Source organism: Patiria miniata, unplaced genomic scaffold, assembly GCF_015706575.1.
Source record: "Patiria miniata isolate m_02_andy unplaced genomic scaffold, ASM1570657v1 HiC_scaffold_21, whole genome shotgun sequence".
Lineage (NCBI taxonomy): Eukaryota > Metazoa > Echinodermata > Asteroidea > Valvatida > Asterinidae > Patiria > Patiria miniata.
Window position 1 is genome coordinate 3,847,249 of NW_024037060.1, and position 15,351 is coordinate 3,862,599.

The following is a 15,351-nucleotide window of genomic DNA, read 5'->3' on the forward strand; positions in this document are numbered from 1 at the left end:
AATATCCCTAACTGTTTGGTTTTTCGATTAACAGTTACATGCACTATATTGCATAATACTGTTGCTTATTGTTCATACTAATTTTATGCGTATTAATTCTGTTAAGTGAATATATTTTTTTTATACAGATTTCGAAATGTTCTATTCACTTAGGCCTATTGGCGCAAGAAAGTAATGATGAGATATATAATCTAATAACCGGGAATGGGTGAATAGGGAGACTCTCCCATAGACCTGCAAAAAAAAAAATCAATTTAAATGTGAATAGGGAGGCTCTCCCATAGACTTGTGCACATTTTTTTTTTCCAACTTAAGTATGCCCTGCCCCAATTTCCCTTGTCCTTTTTCCACGAATTTCGGTATATTTTACTAATTAAACCACGAGCAACAAATATGGGGCTGTGCCATTAGGGAGACAGTTATGTGTCTCCCTAATGACCGGTGTCTCCCTATTATCGAAAATATAACGATAAGAGTTCTCCCTAATGTTACATTTAGTAATATATTCATAACTGGTAAAGAGTGCTAATGGCAAAGATCTCTCCCCGTTGAACAATTTTCAAAATAAACATTTGCAGAAAAAAAATACTGAAAAGAAGATACTGTCTTTTTATTTGCATGGACAACTTAAACGCAACCTATTCTAATGGTCGATTTGCATCGTGGGGACCTCTCACTAATCTATATCATCCTTTTCCGAAATTTATTAAAAATACACCATCAAACGCAAACCGTATTCATTCACCACAATAAACAATAACACTCATCATAATTAAGTGGAAAAATGGAGGAAATATTTTCTTGTTTCACTCCTAATTACGTTTTAGACAGTGGCATGAACTTTTTTCTCTGAATCAAGTAGTATACAATATTACTCGACGAAATGCAAGCAAAATCTTTTTTTTTGCGGAGATTCATTGTTGTTAAGACCATTAAAAGTCAAAATGTCAGTGCCACGTCAAATCACAACTCAAATCACAAGGGGTGAACAATGACAAACAAAGGAGTGCTTTGTCACACTTTAACCGACTTTAACTGAATAATAACTGTTCACTTGACTCGAAATTGGATGACTTGAATACTTGCACCTAATTCACTACCACTCTCTCCTTTTTCTCATGCAGCGCACGATTACAATCACCATTTTATTCCCCCATCATTATCATCATTCTCATCATCATGATCACAATGGAACGCCCAAACTGCCTTCAATAGTTCATATCACTCGATTCGTCATCATTCCATTCGACAAATCCATCATTCCATTTTGCAAATTCATCATTGATGAGTCCGACGAAACGAGTCTCTACTGAAGGCAGCTTTGGCGTTCCATACTTCACCACCATCCCCGTCCCATCTCATTGGACTCTTGAGGCAATCCACCGCTCCATGTCGGCTGCTTTGTTGGCCACCCATCGGATGTTGACCTTAGTCGACACAACTGCGGACTCGTAAGCGGTCTTCAGAGAGCCGAGATCGCTGTCCTTTCCAAAATCCAGCAGCTACGAAAAAAATAATGGAAGAAACTTATAAAATCGCCAGCTGGAAAGAGAATGGCAGTTGGGAGGTCTTGGAATGACGGGTTCAGTACGCAGACTTGGCGACTTTAAGATGTGTCATACAGTTAAGATGCTTGTCCAAAATGTGTGTGGAGATCAGACATCAATGGTTATCCCACTCACCAAGTATCAGAGTGTCATCATTATAAGACAATTCGTTTGGAATTAGTCTGGGGTTCACAGTCATTTCTTTTCTTTGGTATGAAGTTGTGAGAAAATAGTTCATATTAAGGCCCACAACCGATTTAATCGTATCAAACATGGCGATGCCACCCACATTTCAAGTGTGTATTTAATAATTGCCACTGAATTAAAAGAAAATCCGATTGTGTTAGAGACTCTGTTCTTTTGTTTCTTACCTCCTGAAGTTGCTCATTAGTTTTGAAGTGAGATGTTATCTCCTCCAAGACATCACTTAACATTTGGTGGTTCCTTTTAAACCTGGAGAACACAAAACCAAAATCTGGATAACCTAAGATTCTAAAATTAATTGATAGAGATGTTCATATTCATGTTCTTTTTGCAATTCCTCTACAGGCAAAGTCATGAGACCTTCATTTTCAGTCTCATCTTTAAAAAATCCATCTAAAATAATATTTAGATGAGGGTTCATAAAGTAAGTTTGAAAATCCAATGAAAAATGAAATAAAGAATAGTAATTTTGCTCTTACATCCTGCGAACCTCCTCCCAGTTGTTGCGTACAAAGTCCCAAGCCACCTCGTACCCATCGGGATTTTCGGCCACGCCCACAAGCATGAGCGCAGCATCATTTCGACTGAAACTTGGGTCGAACATCGACTGTAGATATCTACAGAACAAATCATGACGTCATCAAGTTAGTGTGGGTCATAGTGTCATTTTAGTTACACTGAAAACTAGTTTCTGAATAAAATAATAGCAAAACGTGCACAGAATATCCGTTACATTACAGTTCCTCGATACGAAGTTACATTGAAAGTATCAGATGTTTTACCTTTGGAGACGAGAGTGGTCCACAGAACACGTGAGGGCGCTTATCCATCGCGATCGTTCCCAGGTGTCGCCACTCGTCTGTAGCATGCCATTCGCGAAGTTCCATTCCGAGTCGCCACCAAAGCGGATGCCGTTACAGTACACGATCTTCCTGAAGTTCTTAGGAATTCTGTGACAAACGGGTATTATAACAGTGGACTTTTCTTCAGCAAGGTTGACCCTGTAAAGTTCTCAAATTTCATATCGAAATAGGTCTCCTTGCATACAAAGGAGAAGATTTTTTTGTACGTTCATTGTCACACAATAACATAACAAAGCCTGACGTCAGCGAGGGCTCCGTGAAATTATGGATGAAATTTGCACACAGGTTTTACCAAGAGTGTAGATTGAGGGAATTTATTAGACGTGAACTTACGTGTTATGTTGAGGATCACCCATGTATTCTTTGAAAAGCGTGGTAGACTTGGAGACACAATGATCGTGACCATAGCGACAGGCTGTTGCTGTGATGTCAAACTGGCTGTTGCCATGTTTGCCACTGAAAGCAATATAAGAAGATTTAAAACAATGTGCCATTTTCCCCGGTTTTGTAAAATCTGCTTATCAAGTGGATTAAAAACGACTCTTTCGCGCTTCAGTTCAGGAAATGCGCAGTCGTGATTAAGTAAAATAGGTATATTAAAATATTAAAAATTACCTTGGCAAATCTGGCACAAAATGTTCATCCCAACCAGATTCCATGTACAGCGGGTCCGCTAACTGTTTCATGTAAGCCTGAAAGTAACAGAGCTAAACCAAGTGAGCCCATGGTCAAACAATCGTGGACGTTTATCAGCTCAATTTTTGAAATTGCACAGTTTTCTGTTCCTTGCTCTATGGTTATATCGAAGCCTGAAATTCAGGGCCGCACATGGTGAGAATTAGGTTTAGGGGACCTAGGGGTGTCATTTTTTTTTTAAGGGGGCAACCAATGGGTTTTCAACAATAACCTTCGCTCAAATACTTAACGAGGGCGGGGCACAAGGGGAGGCCTCAAGTGGAGGGGGAGAGGGAGACGTTCCTCCATGACCACCTTAATTACGTCACTGGTTCAATCAAAGATCGGTAAAAAGCCGATAGATCGTAAATATCACAAAGGTTCAATGAAAACAGGAAGTTATAATGATAAATGAAACATTCATGATATATCCATGACAAAATGTATAGGCTACGGACTATAATAAAAGTGGTACCAACAAAATATTTAATTCAATATCAAAATAATTATGGTCAAAAACTGATTTTTTTTTTCCCAGCAAATATTTTATAAATTAAATTTATTTTTTTTCTACTGAATTTGACCCGCATCAAGGATACCTTAATCGAATCAGGTTGCAAAGTCTATAGGCCACACCACATGCCGCCATATCATTTTTGTGCAACTTTGAGCTTGTTCTCTAAATGAGATCTCGTTTAACAAGCACCTTGACTGGAGAGTGATTACCCAGTGAACGCCTCTTGATGTCATGACTCCTTCCCGCAAGCATCTTGTCAAAGTAGGAGGAAGTACGCAGCAAAGCTCGCCGGGTTTCAAGGGTTTTGTTCTCGAAACTTTTGGCGAAACTCTTGTAGATGTCCATGCTGATGACCTCCGCCTTGGCCAGGTTCTCGGAATCGTACAGCAGACCCAATTTATTCTCCTCGCTGAAAGCCTTAATACATAAAGCAATACAAAATTATATTGATGTTAATGAGCTGTTTATCTTACTGTTTGACATATATCTTCACTCTTGATATGCAAAGTCCTGGAAACGTAAATAGGGCGTCTTGCTCTTGTAACTCTTTCTAAGGAAAATGTCAAACTTAATTATTTTGCCGGGCTCTATTTGATAAAACCTTATCGTTAAAACTAATTGATAGGGACATTTGGGTCCTTCACATCCATTGTGTGTCAGTGGCTCATAAGAAATGGAATATTTGTTAACGACACGTGGGAAATTCCAGAAAGGGATTAAACTCAATATTTCATGAAAATAAATGATGTTTTACCTCGGTGTCAAGCTCGGCTTGTGCCATCAGACGATTCCAGTTTATTTCGTCGTAGTTGACGCGATAGTAACCGGTCATCTTGACATTAGCGAGGTACCAATCGTCGGCCGGCGTACTAGACGGTAGCTGGAATGTCGCTAGAAAGAAAAGAAAAAAATCTTTCCACATTATGACCATTATTATATAGCCCCTTTATAGCATCTAGACTAAATTGGCGCCGATCGGTAGGGGACGGGAGATATCATATCGTTTGTGTGTGGGTCTACGTGAGCTTGTCTTACATACGCAGTGTGGACTTCCGAACAAAAGACGTCCACATAATGTAGGTAGCACCGACGTTGTGTGGACTTGCCCACGTCCACACAGTGTTTCCCCATTTCTGGAAAACAGGTTTAGAGGCATTTTTGGGTTAGGTTTATCTGTAGCAGAATGAAGAGAAACACTAAAGGGAATCATAGAAAAAAAAATGGGTTGAAAGAGTTTTCACAGTTTGAGAAAAATGAGTTTTTTCACTGGTTTTTCTTAACTACACGAAAGCAATGGAAAGTCCACACTAGTCATGTGAAACAAGTATGGGTGTGTGTGTGTGTGTGTGTGTGTGTGTGTTGGGGGGGGGGGGTTCATATCGTTTGTCCCCCCACTTTGTTCGTCCCCGAATCAAAATTGTAGCCTACATATGAATCTATAGCTCCGAATAGCTGATTTCAACGATACCAAACTCGAAAATTGTGTTTAAATAATGATCTTTTGCTTTAAAAAAAAAATGGTTAAAGTGGTCCCAAAGTGCCTCAGATCGCACCACAGAGCGCCTAGAATCCAAAATGTTCTGCCCCACGCCGTTAGGGCTTCGCGCTCGCATTGGTTCTGATCGAGGTATGTCCCCGGCACCCACTTTTGAGAAGTGATTGACACACTTGCTAGACTAGCAGCAACAATGATATAGGCTAACTGCCATATTGGCCATTCTCGAAATTTAGGATTGAAAGTGTGGCATTTTTCCTGTCTTATAATTTGCCATTCAAGTACCATTAAAAATGACTTCAAACTTTCAAAATAACATGTTGTTAGATTTGGGCGTTGGGTTGGGGCAGGAGATAAAAACCCGACCCACCAGAATCGCGTACAGTATACAAACAATAACCACATTATAAAAATCTCACAACTTCTATTTTTCTACACCATACATGGTCATATTAGTGATATACTAACTTTTCTCATCACTCGGGTCTAACCAGAATCTCAATGGATCATCGTATTGGTTAGGGCGTCCTGACGCGTACATGTAGGTAAGGGGAACCCACCATTTATACCTATGCAAATGAAAAAGAACCAAAAAGACAATCTTTAAAAAAAAATTATAAACAGATGCGACATCGATTTAAAAGAAAATGTCACGCTAAACGTTTTCCATTTCATTTATGGTTTTGCGATGACAGTATTTTTTTTACTATAAAAATTCTTTTCAGATTTTTTTATTAAGGTTGGACTCTAACAAAACCAAACGATATCAGAAGTTAGTTCGTCAACCAAGGAAAATGGAAGTTTGAATTTTTATAGAATGAACGTATGCATTTAGTTTCCATTGACAAGAGCGATGGCATTTGAAATCAAGACAGTCGTGTACTCTTTGAGTAGTTTGGATAGACCGCAAGAGTATATATTTTTAAAAACTGTTTGCATGTAGGCCTAAAGTCCTCCTGTTTCATCACACGTCAAACCTATTATTTTTTCTTAAATGTTAAGGGTTGATGCTAGTTCTGCGCAAGTTTATAGGAACGCTTCATTTGGAAAAGACGCAATTCGGCCCTAGCACTCGCACAACGAGTCAAAAGCCTTTGTCTTTAGCACCTGTGATTTGGGGCGCGATGTACGCTGATTGGTTGGAATAATGATCACGCGTTGGGTTGCTGATCACCTTTCTCCTAATGCCGCAGTGGTATTGTTTGCTTGACACGCATCCATTCACTTTTCACACAAATATGCAGACAAGAAAATGCCTTGGAGTTAATCACCAGTTACATCCATTTAGAAAGTGATACGGCAATTCTTATGCGGCAAAAAAATGTGAGTGGAAAATGGAGCAATAATGTGTGGATTTATTTCTACGGAATGTGTATTTTTGTCTTACTTCTCAACAATTGAGTGGCTATTCATGGGCGTCGCCAGGATTTTTTCTAGAGGGGGGCAAAATTTTTTTTTGCCAAAAAATGCTTGTAGTTCTCAACACATTCCCCATTTTTCAGTTTTAGAGGGGGGCAGGGACATTTTGCCCCCCCCCCAACTCATTAAATTTACACCACTTTGTCTTCGCGCCTCTTTTTCTTTTCTTTTTTTCTTTTTTTTTTCTTCCTTTTTTTTTTTTTTTTTTTTTGCTTTTCCAGGGGAGGGGGGGGGGGGGGGGGGGGGGGGGGGGGGGGGGGGGGGGGGGGGGGGGGGGGGGGGGGGGCAAGTGCCCCCCCTTGCCCCCCCCTCGCGACGCCCATGTGGCTATTTGATGTTTGGAGCTGACTTAGCCCAGGTTGGACGAAGTCTTCATTGCAATACGGCTAACGTAGGGAGGAAAGGGAGTCCACCAGGGCTAGGAGCTGACTGTGCAAAAAACATGCTGAAGGAAGAATGGTGCATTCATTTCTGCTATCCAAATAACTAATGTTTAAGTTCGTCGCCTATGCTGCTAATTCGTCAAGCCTAGGACGAACGGAAATTCCCCAGGATAACCGCCATTTGACGGCAAGCCTGAACGTCCGCGGCGGATATAGCTTTCGAAAGCAAGTGATTTTGTGGTGCTCAAGCGGATGTGTTTAGCTGCCCTTACAATTCTGCAACATCCGAAACTTGGAGAATATTTTCAAGATATGGAAGATTACAGGTAAGAACATTACGTTTGGTCATGTACCTATTGATACATTCAGAAGAAACCATTGACAAAGAATGCAGTATGCGGACGCCACTCTGTGCCCATGCCCCCCCCCCAAAAAAAATGATTCGGCGAGGAGACGAATTTTTAGAAAAGTAAATGTTAAGAAGTTCATGACCCCCATCCCCCCACTGGAAATTTGGCAAAAAGCACAGTCTTATAAGTTACCATGATTAGCGGGTTTAACATAAAGTGCCCTTTTCTTCCAGTCCTTTTTATTTTGTACGAAAACCCTGTTTTCGCGATTGGCTATTTATTTTCACGTCCCGTGGAAAGCGCATAGCGCCAGCTATTGTCTGCTATTGGCCCCCCCCCCTTCGATTTTACGGAGGTCGGGTGACCGGTGAAAATAAATCCCTGTGTCTTTAAGCACGCATGAAATTGGGCTTCCCTCCACTGTAGCATCCAGCTGCCCCCACTCCTCCCCACTTCCCTAGGATAAGAACACTGGCTACGCCGCTGGATTGTTTAGGGCCTACACTAAATGAAAATGGAGCTTGACTACTATTGTTGTTCCAAGTGTTGTCTTGGATACTTAAAACTATAGAGAAATAAACCAATGACACTGCTCTTACCCAAGATTTCCAAATTCTTCCTTTTCAAGTGTCGCATCTAGTTGAAGGAAGATCTTTTGAGTTGCCACTATTTCCTTTCCGTCTGTCGATCTTGTCAGCGTGATTAGCGGGTATCCTCGCTGTAGGGTCCATGTGTCCATGATCTTCTTTATGTCATTGTCACCCTTGCCTTTATCTGCCTAATAGTTTGGATAGAATAAAAGGGGTTTGAATAAGATGCAGTTTATTCCTTTATGAGAAATTAACACAAACTTTTGACTGATCGCTTTGTCGTCCAAAATCAAAAATTAAGGTAGAGGGTTCGAATTAGCACCCCGCTAAAAATTGAAAAGTCTAGTTCCTGTATAGTGTGGTTCCAGTGCATACCATGCTTTTGACCCAAGTTGTAGAAACAAATCAAAAGTGGTGTAGTCCGCAGTTAGTCAAGGGAGGGTGAGGCCAATTATCCGGGCGATTATTTGGAAATTTTCCCTCTTTAAAAACCAAACAACACAGTGAGCTCACAACTAGTATACGAACGAATACAGACCGGGTGATAGAAGTTTTTTTTTGCTGCCCCGGCCATAAAACAAACCCTGATACGCTACTGCCCATCAATATAAACTCATTATTTCTGAGCATATTATGAAATGATAATCCTGATGTAAAACGTATGGAATTTTATGCTTTAAACTTACATTCAAATATTTGCACATTGATTATTTTACCGGCAGGGTTTTTTTTTAGAGTAAGGTACACACTTTTCCGTTATCTGAAACTATAAAGTGACCCACAAGTAATACATTTGAGTTGGATGCTAAAATAGGTAAATATATGTATATGATGGATTTATACCACTGTCGAACAAAGTTCGACCGAAGGAGAGTAATAAAATTAGTTTTTCAGGAGTCAGGTTGGACGTACAGCAGTCAGTTGACGCCATAAATACTCAGCGTTGGCGTTTTTGTAAGCTCGCTCCTTCAGGTAGTTTTTAACTCCCGCGTTGAACACATCGAGTGTAAGGAGATGCTCCAGCATCCACAAAAGGGAACCTCCCTGTAGAAAAGACAAAAAAACCCAAAAAAGTTGTCAGTGTGTATGAGAGACTATACTGCTATCAATAATCTGTTACACTGTCAATGAAAAGGATGTCCCTCGCATTTCCAAAATGATGTTATTGTACAATCTATAACCGTACGGATTTAATTCAATAAAATAATTTATTGCATGTAATTTGGCATAACTACCGGTCAAGTCTGATTCTGGTTAGTCGTTTAAGTGCTACCTTACTTTTCCGTGTGTGTTTGCCTGATCACGGCTCGGCCCACCAATAACAATAGGTCCAGTGTTAACAATAGAAACACAGGCACATTTTGCAGTTTCACAAGTTGGTTTGTACAGTTAATATGTGGACGCCAGAACGCATAAAGATTAGTTAAATGACGATTTTCATTTTCTAGTTGTCATACCTTTTGATACGATATTCTTGAGAACTGGGAACTTATGTGTTCATCGTTTGCGAAAACGGGTGCCCTCACAGCGTGCAAAGTACCCAGACTGTCTGAACTTAAGCCCCTGGTAATCGTGTCGGTGTAGAAGGTTTCAGGCTGAAAAAAAAAGGAAAGTGGATGTAAGTGATTTTGCTCCTTAGAGCGAAAACGAATATTTCTACAAAGGAAAGGGCCAGACTTCTTGTAACTACCATAATACACGTACCATTCAAAGATGATTGCAAGATCTGAACAGAACTTTTCAATATGCGACGAACATGATATCTAGCCTTACACATGACGCCTTTCTTTATTTGTATAATATAAGTGCCTGTTTTCATTAAATAAACATACATGCATCTGTCGGTCTTCCAAAGTCACAACTCTAGTATGGATGCTTAATTAAATAACATAAGTTAGCCACAACCATTCGGAAATAATCATTTAACTGACGGTTCGGAATTCAGGGTGCACAAGGTCCATCCCGATGTGTTCCATGTAGGTCGCAAAGCCTTCGTTAAGCCACAGGTCGTTCCACCATTCCATGGTCACCAGATCGCCAAACCACTGGGGGAAAAGTATATTTGTACACTTCACAACTTTATCAGAAAGAAAGTGTCATCAATCTCTAACCAAAAACTAATTTCACTGACATGACATGTGTTTCAAACTCCTGTCCTTTTGCCACAAAATACAAATGTATAAAGAAAATGGGTCTTTTTGTCTAAACACTGCCTCAAACTCTGAAATAAAGATGAGACTCGGACTGTCTCTATGGGATCATTCCGTACGGTTAGGCAAGTGCCTATCAAAAGTCAAGTGATCAGTATGCTCATTTTTGAATTAGGCCTATAATATACCTTCGACAAACCTTGGTTGGGAGTGTTATTTCGAATTAAGAACCTAGGAGGATATTGAGTTTTTTGTTCAATGTCATGTCCACTTAACATGTCATTCCACACTTCGTGAAATTGTGAGTTATGATCTGGTCTTGTAAATATTGATACTGTTTTAGATTATCACTGAGTTACAGCAGAGTGGGCCATTTGATTCCTACATTTATCACAACTACTCTGTTACGAAATCTCAGTTGGTTGTCCCTTAAGGAAAATAAATTGAACATATTTATGATAGATTTGACAGGAGCTATAGGCGTGTGATAACAATCATTCTGGTACCTGTTTGCACCATCCGTACTCAGATCAAAGTGCCATCTGTAATCTTTGACCCCAAAGTTTTGAATCACTGATAATTACCATATGTGCCAGCTCGTGAGTGATGATCAGTGAATAGAAGGTTTCGCGTACGGATTCTAATTCGTAAAGCAGGTATTTATCTTGGTAGGTGATCAGGCCCCAGTTCTCCATGGCACCTGCACCAAAGTCCTGGATCGCTATGTGATCTGCGGCAATGGGAATAAACCAAAAGGTCAATCTAATAATTGTCAGTTCATTGGTATAAATTATCTCGGAATAGATTGATCATATCGAAAATCAAAGAATTCCTTTAGAAAATAGGCTCCAGTTTTCAGCAGCGTATGCTTTCCGAATACAATCTACAATCAATAGTGAAACAAGTGATGAGTCCATCTTTGTAATTTCAAAGTCTAATCTATCTTACACTCTAAAAAGTCCCGGGTCGGACTTGACCCTAAGGGTCATGTGGGGCCTGACTCTTTTCTGGGTCAAAACTGACACAAATGGTAATTTTGACCCAGAATAGTGTCATTTTGACCCAGAGTTTTTTTTAGAGTGTTTATAAATAAGTCTGTCCAAGGCTTGCATTGGTGTGACTGGACTGGTTTTGATCATGTAATATCATACATGCTGTTACCTTGTTTCGCCAGTGGGTACTGATAGTCCAAGTACGTGTCAAAATAGGTTTGAACTAAGTTGGAGACATTCAGTGCGTAGGGTGCGTATTCAATTTGATGTGACGGACACCAAATGCGAATCTGCAAACGGAAAGAAGGATAGGAGCGAAAATCATCTCGACATTTCTGAGCTAATTGGATCGTTAAATTGACTGAATTTGTTTAGGGAGCATTTGTCAATTGGTTGCCATTTCAATATGGTAAGGCTGGATCGAGTAGTGGTTGATACTGAGTTGATGGATTGTACTTCGTTGGTTTTCTTAAGTGTTACATATTAAAATATCTATTTTAAAATGTCTATTTTGTATCCTTTGGTTTTCTTTCTTTTTGGGCGGGGTATTTCTTTTTTTTTCAGTTGGAAGTGGCTTACCAAGCATCCATTGTCGTTGGTCACAGATATATTCGAATAGTCATGTACTATGAAAGCCAGGAGATAGGTAGGCATGAAATACACAGTCGTGAATTTCGTTTTTGACCAACGGTCATTGATCTTCACTGTCTCGAGTTCCAAGCCGTTCGCAAGTGCACTCATGTCATTGCGGTGTTCCAGATGAACTTCGTAGGTAGCTTTGAAACTTGGTTCGTCGAAGCATGGAAGCACGCGTCGTGCGTACGGTCCCTCCATCTGAGTCGTCGCGATGTATCTAAAATGCATACAAGAGATTGACGTTTTTAGAATGTCCTGTAAATCTTCGGCTATCCTTGTTTGATTGCCTATTATGACTGTACCCGACCTAGAGGCATATTGTGTTGTGTGTAATCATAGATCCAACTGATCCAATAAATTTCAATGCAATAACACCGTAAGGTTTTGGAAATCATTGGATCTTGACTAACCTTGTATTGTTCGATGGATCCAGATACATGCTAGGGTAGAATCCTGCCTCGTCGTCTCCTAGAATACCAGAGTATTCCATGTCGATGCTGTATTCCTGGTGGGGATTCATCATTTCTTTCAACTTGATGACCATGAACGCGTACTCCTCCACAGTCTTTAGGCTCTCGAAGATGTCCGTCGTCTTATCCAAAGTGCTGACACTGCGAACGATGGGACTCTTGTGAAGTGTGATGCTCTTAGAGTGTAGAGTAATCTCATCCGTCGGTTCGATGCACTCGACTCTGACGGTCACCTGACCATCGAAGGTGAATCTCTTACCAAGCTTGGAGTCGGCCACATCGTCGTCGTACAGGAACGGGCGCAGGGTGAGTTGGTACAAGCGGGGTACCACGGTTGTCGGTAGCCGCCCCCGCATGAGGGGTATGGTAGGGTCCTCGATGGGTGCTTTTGTTGGGGTAGGCTCCAGAGCAATCGGGATGTAGTACGTCATCAAGGCCGCGGCTGCGATGAGTATGCAGACGGTGACGGTGGTGAAGAAGATCATGAGGGGACTGCAGAAGATGCCCTTCCCCTTGCGTGTGGAGGTATCATCTCCCGAGGCAACCTCTTCTGCGCTGTACCTTTTCTGATTGCTGTACTTTCGAACATCTTCTGTGAAAGAGCTAAAAGTATGAGATCAATAAGTGCCACTATAATCGTAGTCTCTACAGTAGTGTAGATTCGCCGTGATGCTCGGATGTTTCGGTTTTGCGCGCCCAAGCTATACCAGTAGTCAACCGAACGGATGGGTCGGTATCGACTTCAATTTTGCCGGCTTATAAAAAAACACTATATGCCTAATTTAATCTATATTTGTTGATGATTTGTTTTTGAGAAACTGCAGATGATTCCTGGACCCCCCCCCATTAAATAAATAAAATTCACTACAAGTAGACCTATATATAAACAATCTCCGTCGGTATCTTCACGAATGCTACCGCACAAAAATTTGATATATTAAATCTTTGTCACACTTTTTCAAGTTGACAAAAACATCATTGTAGTGCACTGAAAGTGTTGACGTGGTAGCCTCAACATGAAAGGTGAATTATAACATCTAGCGCCGAAAAGGATATAGATTCCCTTTTGTGTAAGGTTTGAACAATCGAGTCTCGCACCTTCAATGCGAGACAGAATTGAAATGAGTCTTCTCACCCGTGTTTTGTTTCGTCAGCCATCACGATATTCACCAGGTCTCAGAACCGTACCGAAACAGGAATTGCAAGGCCACAAAATGCTCTTCCAGGCTGGTTCGGTAATGGAGCCTCTCTATACGTGTTTGTCTCCAAAACGAGCAAACCTTTGTGACGGTCAAAGTACGCGTTACACCCATTCTGAACCCTGCCAACTTCGCAAACAAAACATGTGCTTCAAACAACACGACCAATCAGTGGTCGTCATCAACCTGCTTCAGTAAGTGACCCACTTTTTGTTTGTTTTGCCGATATTAGAGTTTAGGGATTATTTGTAGTGCTTAAAAAGTCTCGTGACAACCATTTCTCTTTTACCCTGTCAAATGTTTGTTCGTAGCAGGTCAAGTGTACATGTACATTTATTTTGTACGTTTCCGGGACGATAGGCTCGAATTCTTCAACGCGATGGATTTATGAACCGCATTGCGTCATCTCGCGGTGAGAGTCAAGTTTGTAGGCGTACATGCATATGGAGTTTTAGGGCCAAAACTTGTCATGAACTGTAGCGTAATTAGCTCAGAGGGCTGGGGTTAATTAAGTTAATGTCCAGCAACACATCTACTCCTTGTTGGAGAGCTGTAGTAACGTCTCTTGTTCAAGAACACTGACTCCATGACACCTCCTGGGCTCCCTACGTCGGGGTTCGAACTAAATGTCATTAAATTGGTCTCCATTGCCAGGACTGACAAGTTATTTTACATCTTGAGGCCAAGCAAGTTAGAAAAAAAAGTGGAACTCTTCGGCGATCGGCGGGGATGGGGGTGGGGGGATCTTTCGAACCAACGACACCCCCGCTTACATTGTAAAATTCGAAGAGTGCGTGGTCCATCTAGACCCGCGTTCCTAGTCTAGTCGGGGGGGGGGGGCAATGTGCGACTATTTTTCTGGAGAGCGCCACCAAGCACAAACCCTCGATGGTTTGAGGAAAAAATAATCAGTGTGCATCACCTTTCTGAGTCCAAATGAAAGTACATATAACCAAAACATCCCATTCCCTCTGGAAGCTTGTGGTATGTGCGCGTCTGGGATATCTTGTCTTAGTACATGTCATTTCGTTTTATCCCTTGGCCAAAATGTCGCGATATCGTCGCCGAAAAAACACACATACAACCACCACAAAGGGTAAGATCCAATTGCTTTCAGTATACTACCTTCATTTGTCTAATTTTTTAATCAATTACATGTTTTAGTCAGTTACGTAATTCTCTATAGGCCTAGGCGCTGATAATTCGCAATAATATTAGCAAAGCATCTGCAATCAACTTAAAAACTTAATCTACTTCAAGAGTAGCTGAATCGAAATCCATTACAATCGTTCATATCCAATTTGAATATTTAACGATTTTTCTCCCTTATTAAATAATAAAAAAATCTTTATCGTAAAATGAACGTATAAATGTTTTAGATTAGTGTAATGCTGACTTTTGATTTGATTTGATTGAATTACATTACAGTTATTACTGTTGTAGTAAAATACAAACGATGTTTAAAAAACATCATATAACGTGTTACATTGTATTACAGTTAATTAAAAAAGATAATTCAAGCGACTACAGTAATTATGTTTCTACTGAACTAAATAGTATTTTACCATTACCAAAACAATTACAATTTTCCCATCACTTTTAGGAAATACAAATTTTTAAGTCACTCGTCGTCTAGTTGCTTTGTTGCTTAATCTTCAGGTTGAGGTGTTTGTAACGTTTCATCAATGTAGCGTACTTGCTTAATTGTTTTAGGCTTCTTTGCAATTTCTGTTTGCATTTTCTTGTTAGACGTGGTGTTTCCTACTGGAAGACGCATCCGATAAGACGTCCTCTGTTTTACGTAAGCTTGATATCGCTCTCGCTGTTTAAGTTGTCATCTTTAATCATGTTGAATTTTGAT

At 40.5% G+C, this 15,351-nt stretch overlaps 1 protein-coding gene across 2 annotated transcripts; it reads right to left on the minus strand.

The window, feature by feature from the left end:
- Window positions 1-379: 379 nt before the first annotated feature.
- Window positions 380-13,591, minus strand: LOC119729502 (aminopeptidase N-like). Of its 2 annotated transcripts, XM_038202081.1 has the most exons (19): window positions 13,427-13,591; window positions 12,232-12,894; window positions 11,765-12,038; window positions 11,355-11,475; window positions 10,778-10,923; window positions 9,975-10,088; window positions 9,501-9,638; window positions 8,956-9,087; window positions 8,053-8,231; window positions 5,770-5,870; window positions 4,561-4,697; window positions 3,996-4,223; window positions 3,230-3,306; window positions 2,948-3,070; window positions 2,534-2,701; window positions 2,231-2,368; window positions 1,919-2,000; window positions 1,349-1,502; window positions 380-1,245 (listed from the first exon to the last, which is right to left on the minus strand). In XM_038202081.1, the coding sequence occupies exons 1-18, from the start codon at window positions 13,447-13,449 to the stop codon at window positions 1,359-1,361; spliced, it is 2,988 nt and encodes a 995-aa protein (XP_038058009.1). In that variant the 5' UTR covers window positions 13,450-13,591; the 3' UTR covers window positions 380-1,245; window positions 1,349-1,358. The 2 variants fall into 2 exon arrangements, with proteins under 2 accessions (XP_038058009.1, XP_038058008.1); XM_038202080.1 differs by having other exon boundaries at window positions 380-1,502.
- Between the last annotated feature and the right edge of the window lie 1,760 nt (window positions 13,592-15,351).

Excerpts from the sequence above, each read along its gene's own strand:
- LOC119729502 (XM_038202081.1), bottom strand. The coding sequence starts at position 13,449 with ATGGCTGACGAAACAAAACACGG. Across the intron at positions 8,232-8,955 it reads TATGGCGTCAACTGACTGCT|GCAGATAAAGGCAAGGGTGA; the intron begins GTACGTCCAACC and ends CCAAACTATTAG. Across the intron at positions 4,224-4,560 it reads AAGCCGAGCTTGACACCGAG|GCTTTCAGCGAGGAGAATAA; the intron begins GTAAAACATCAT and ends TTATGTATTAAG.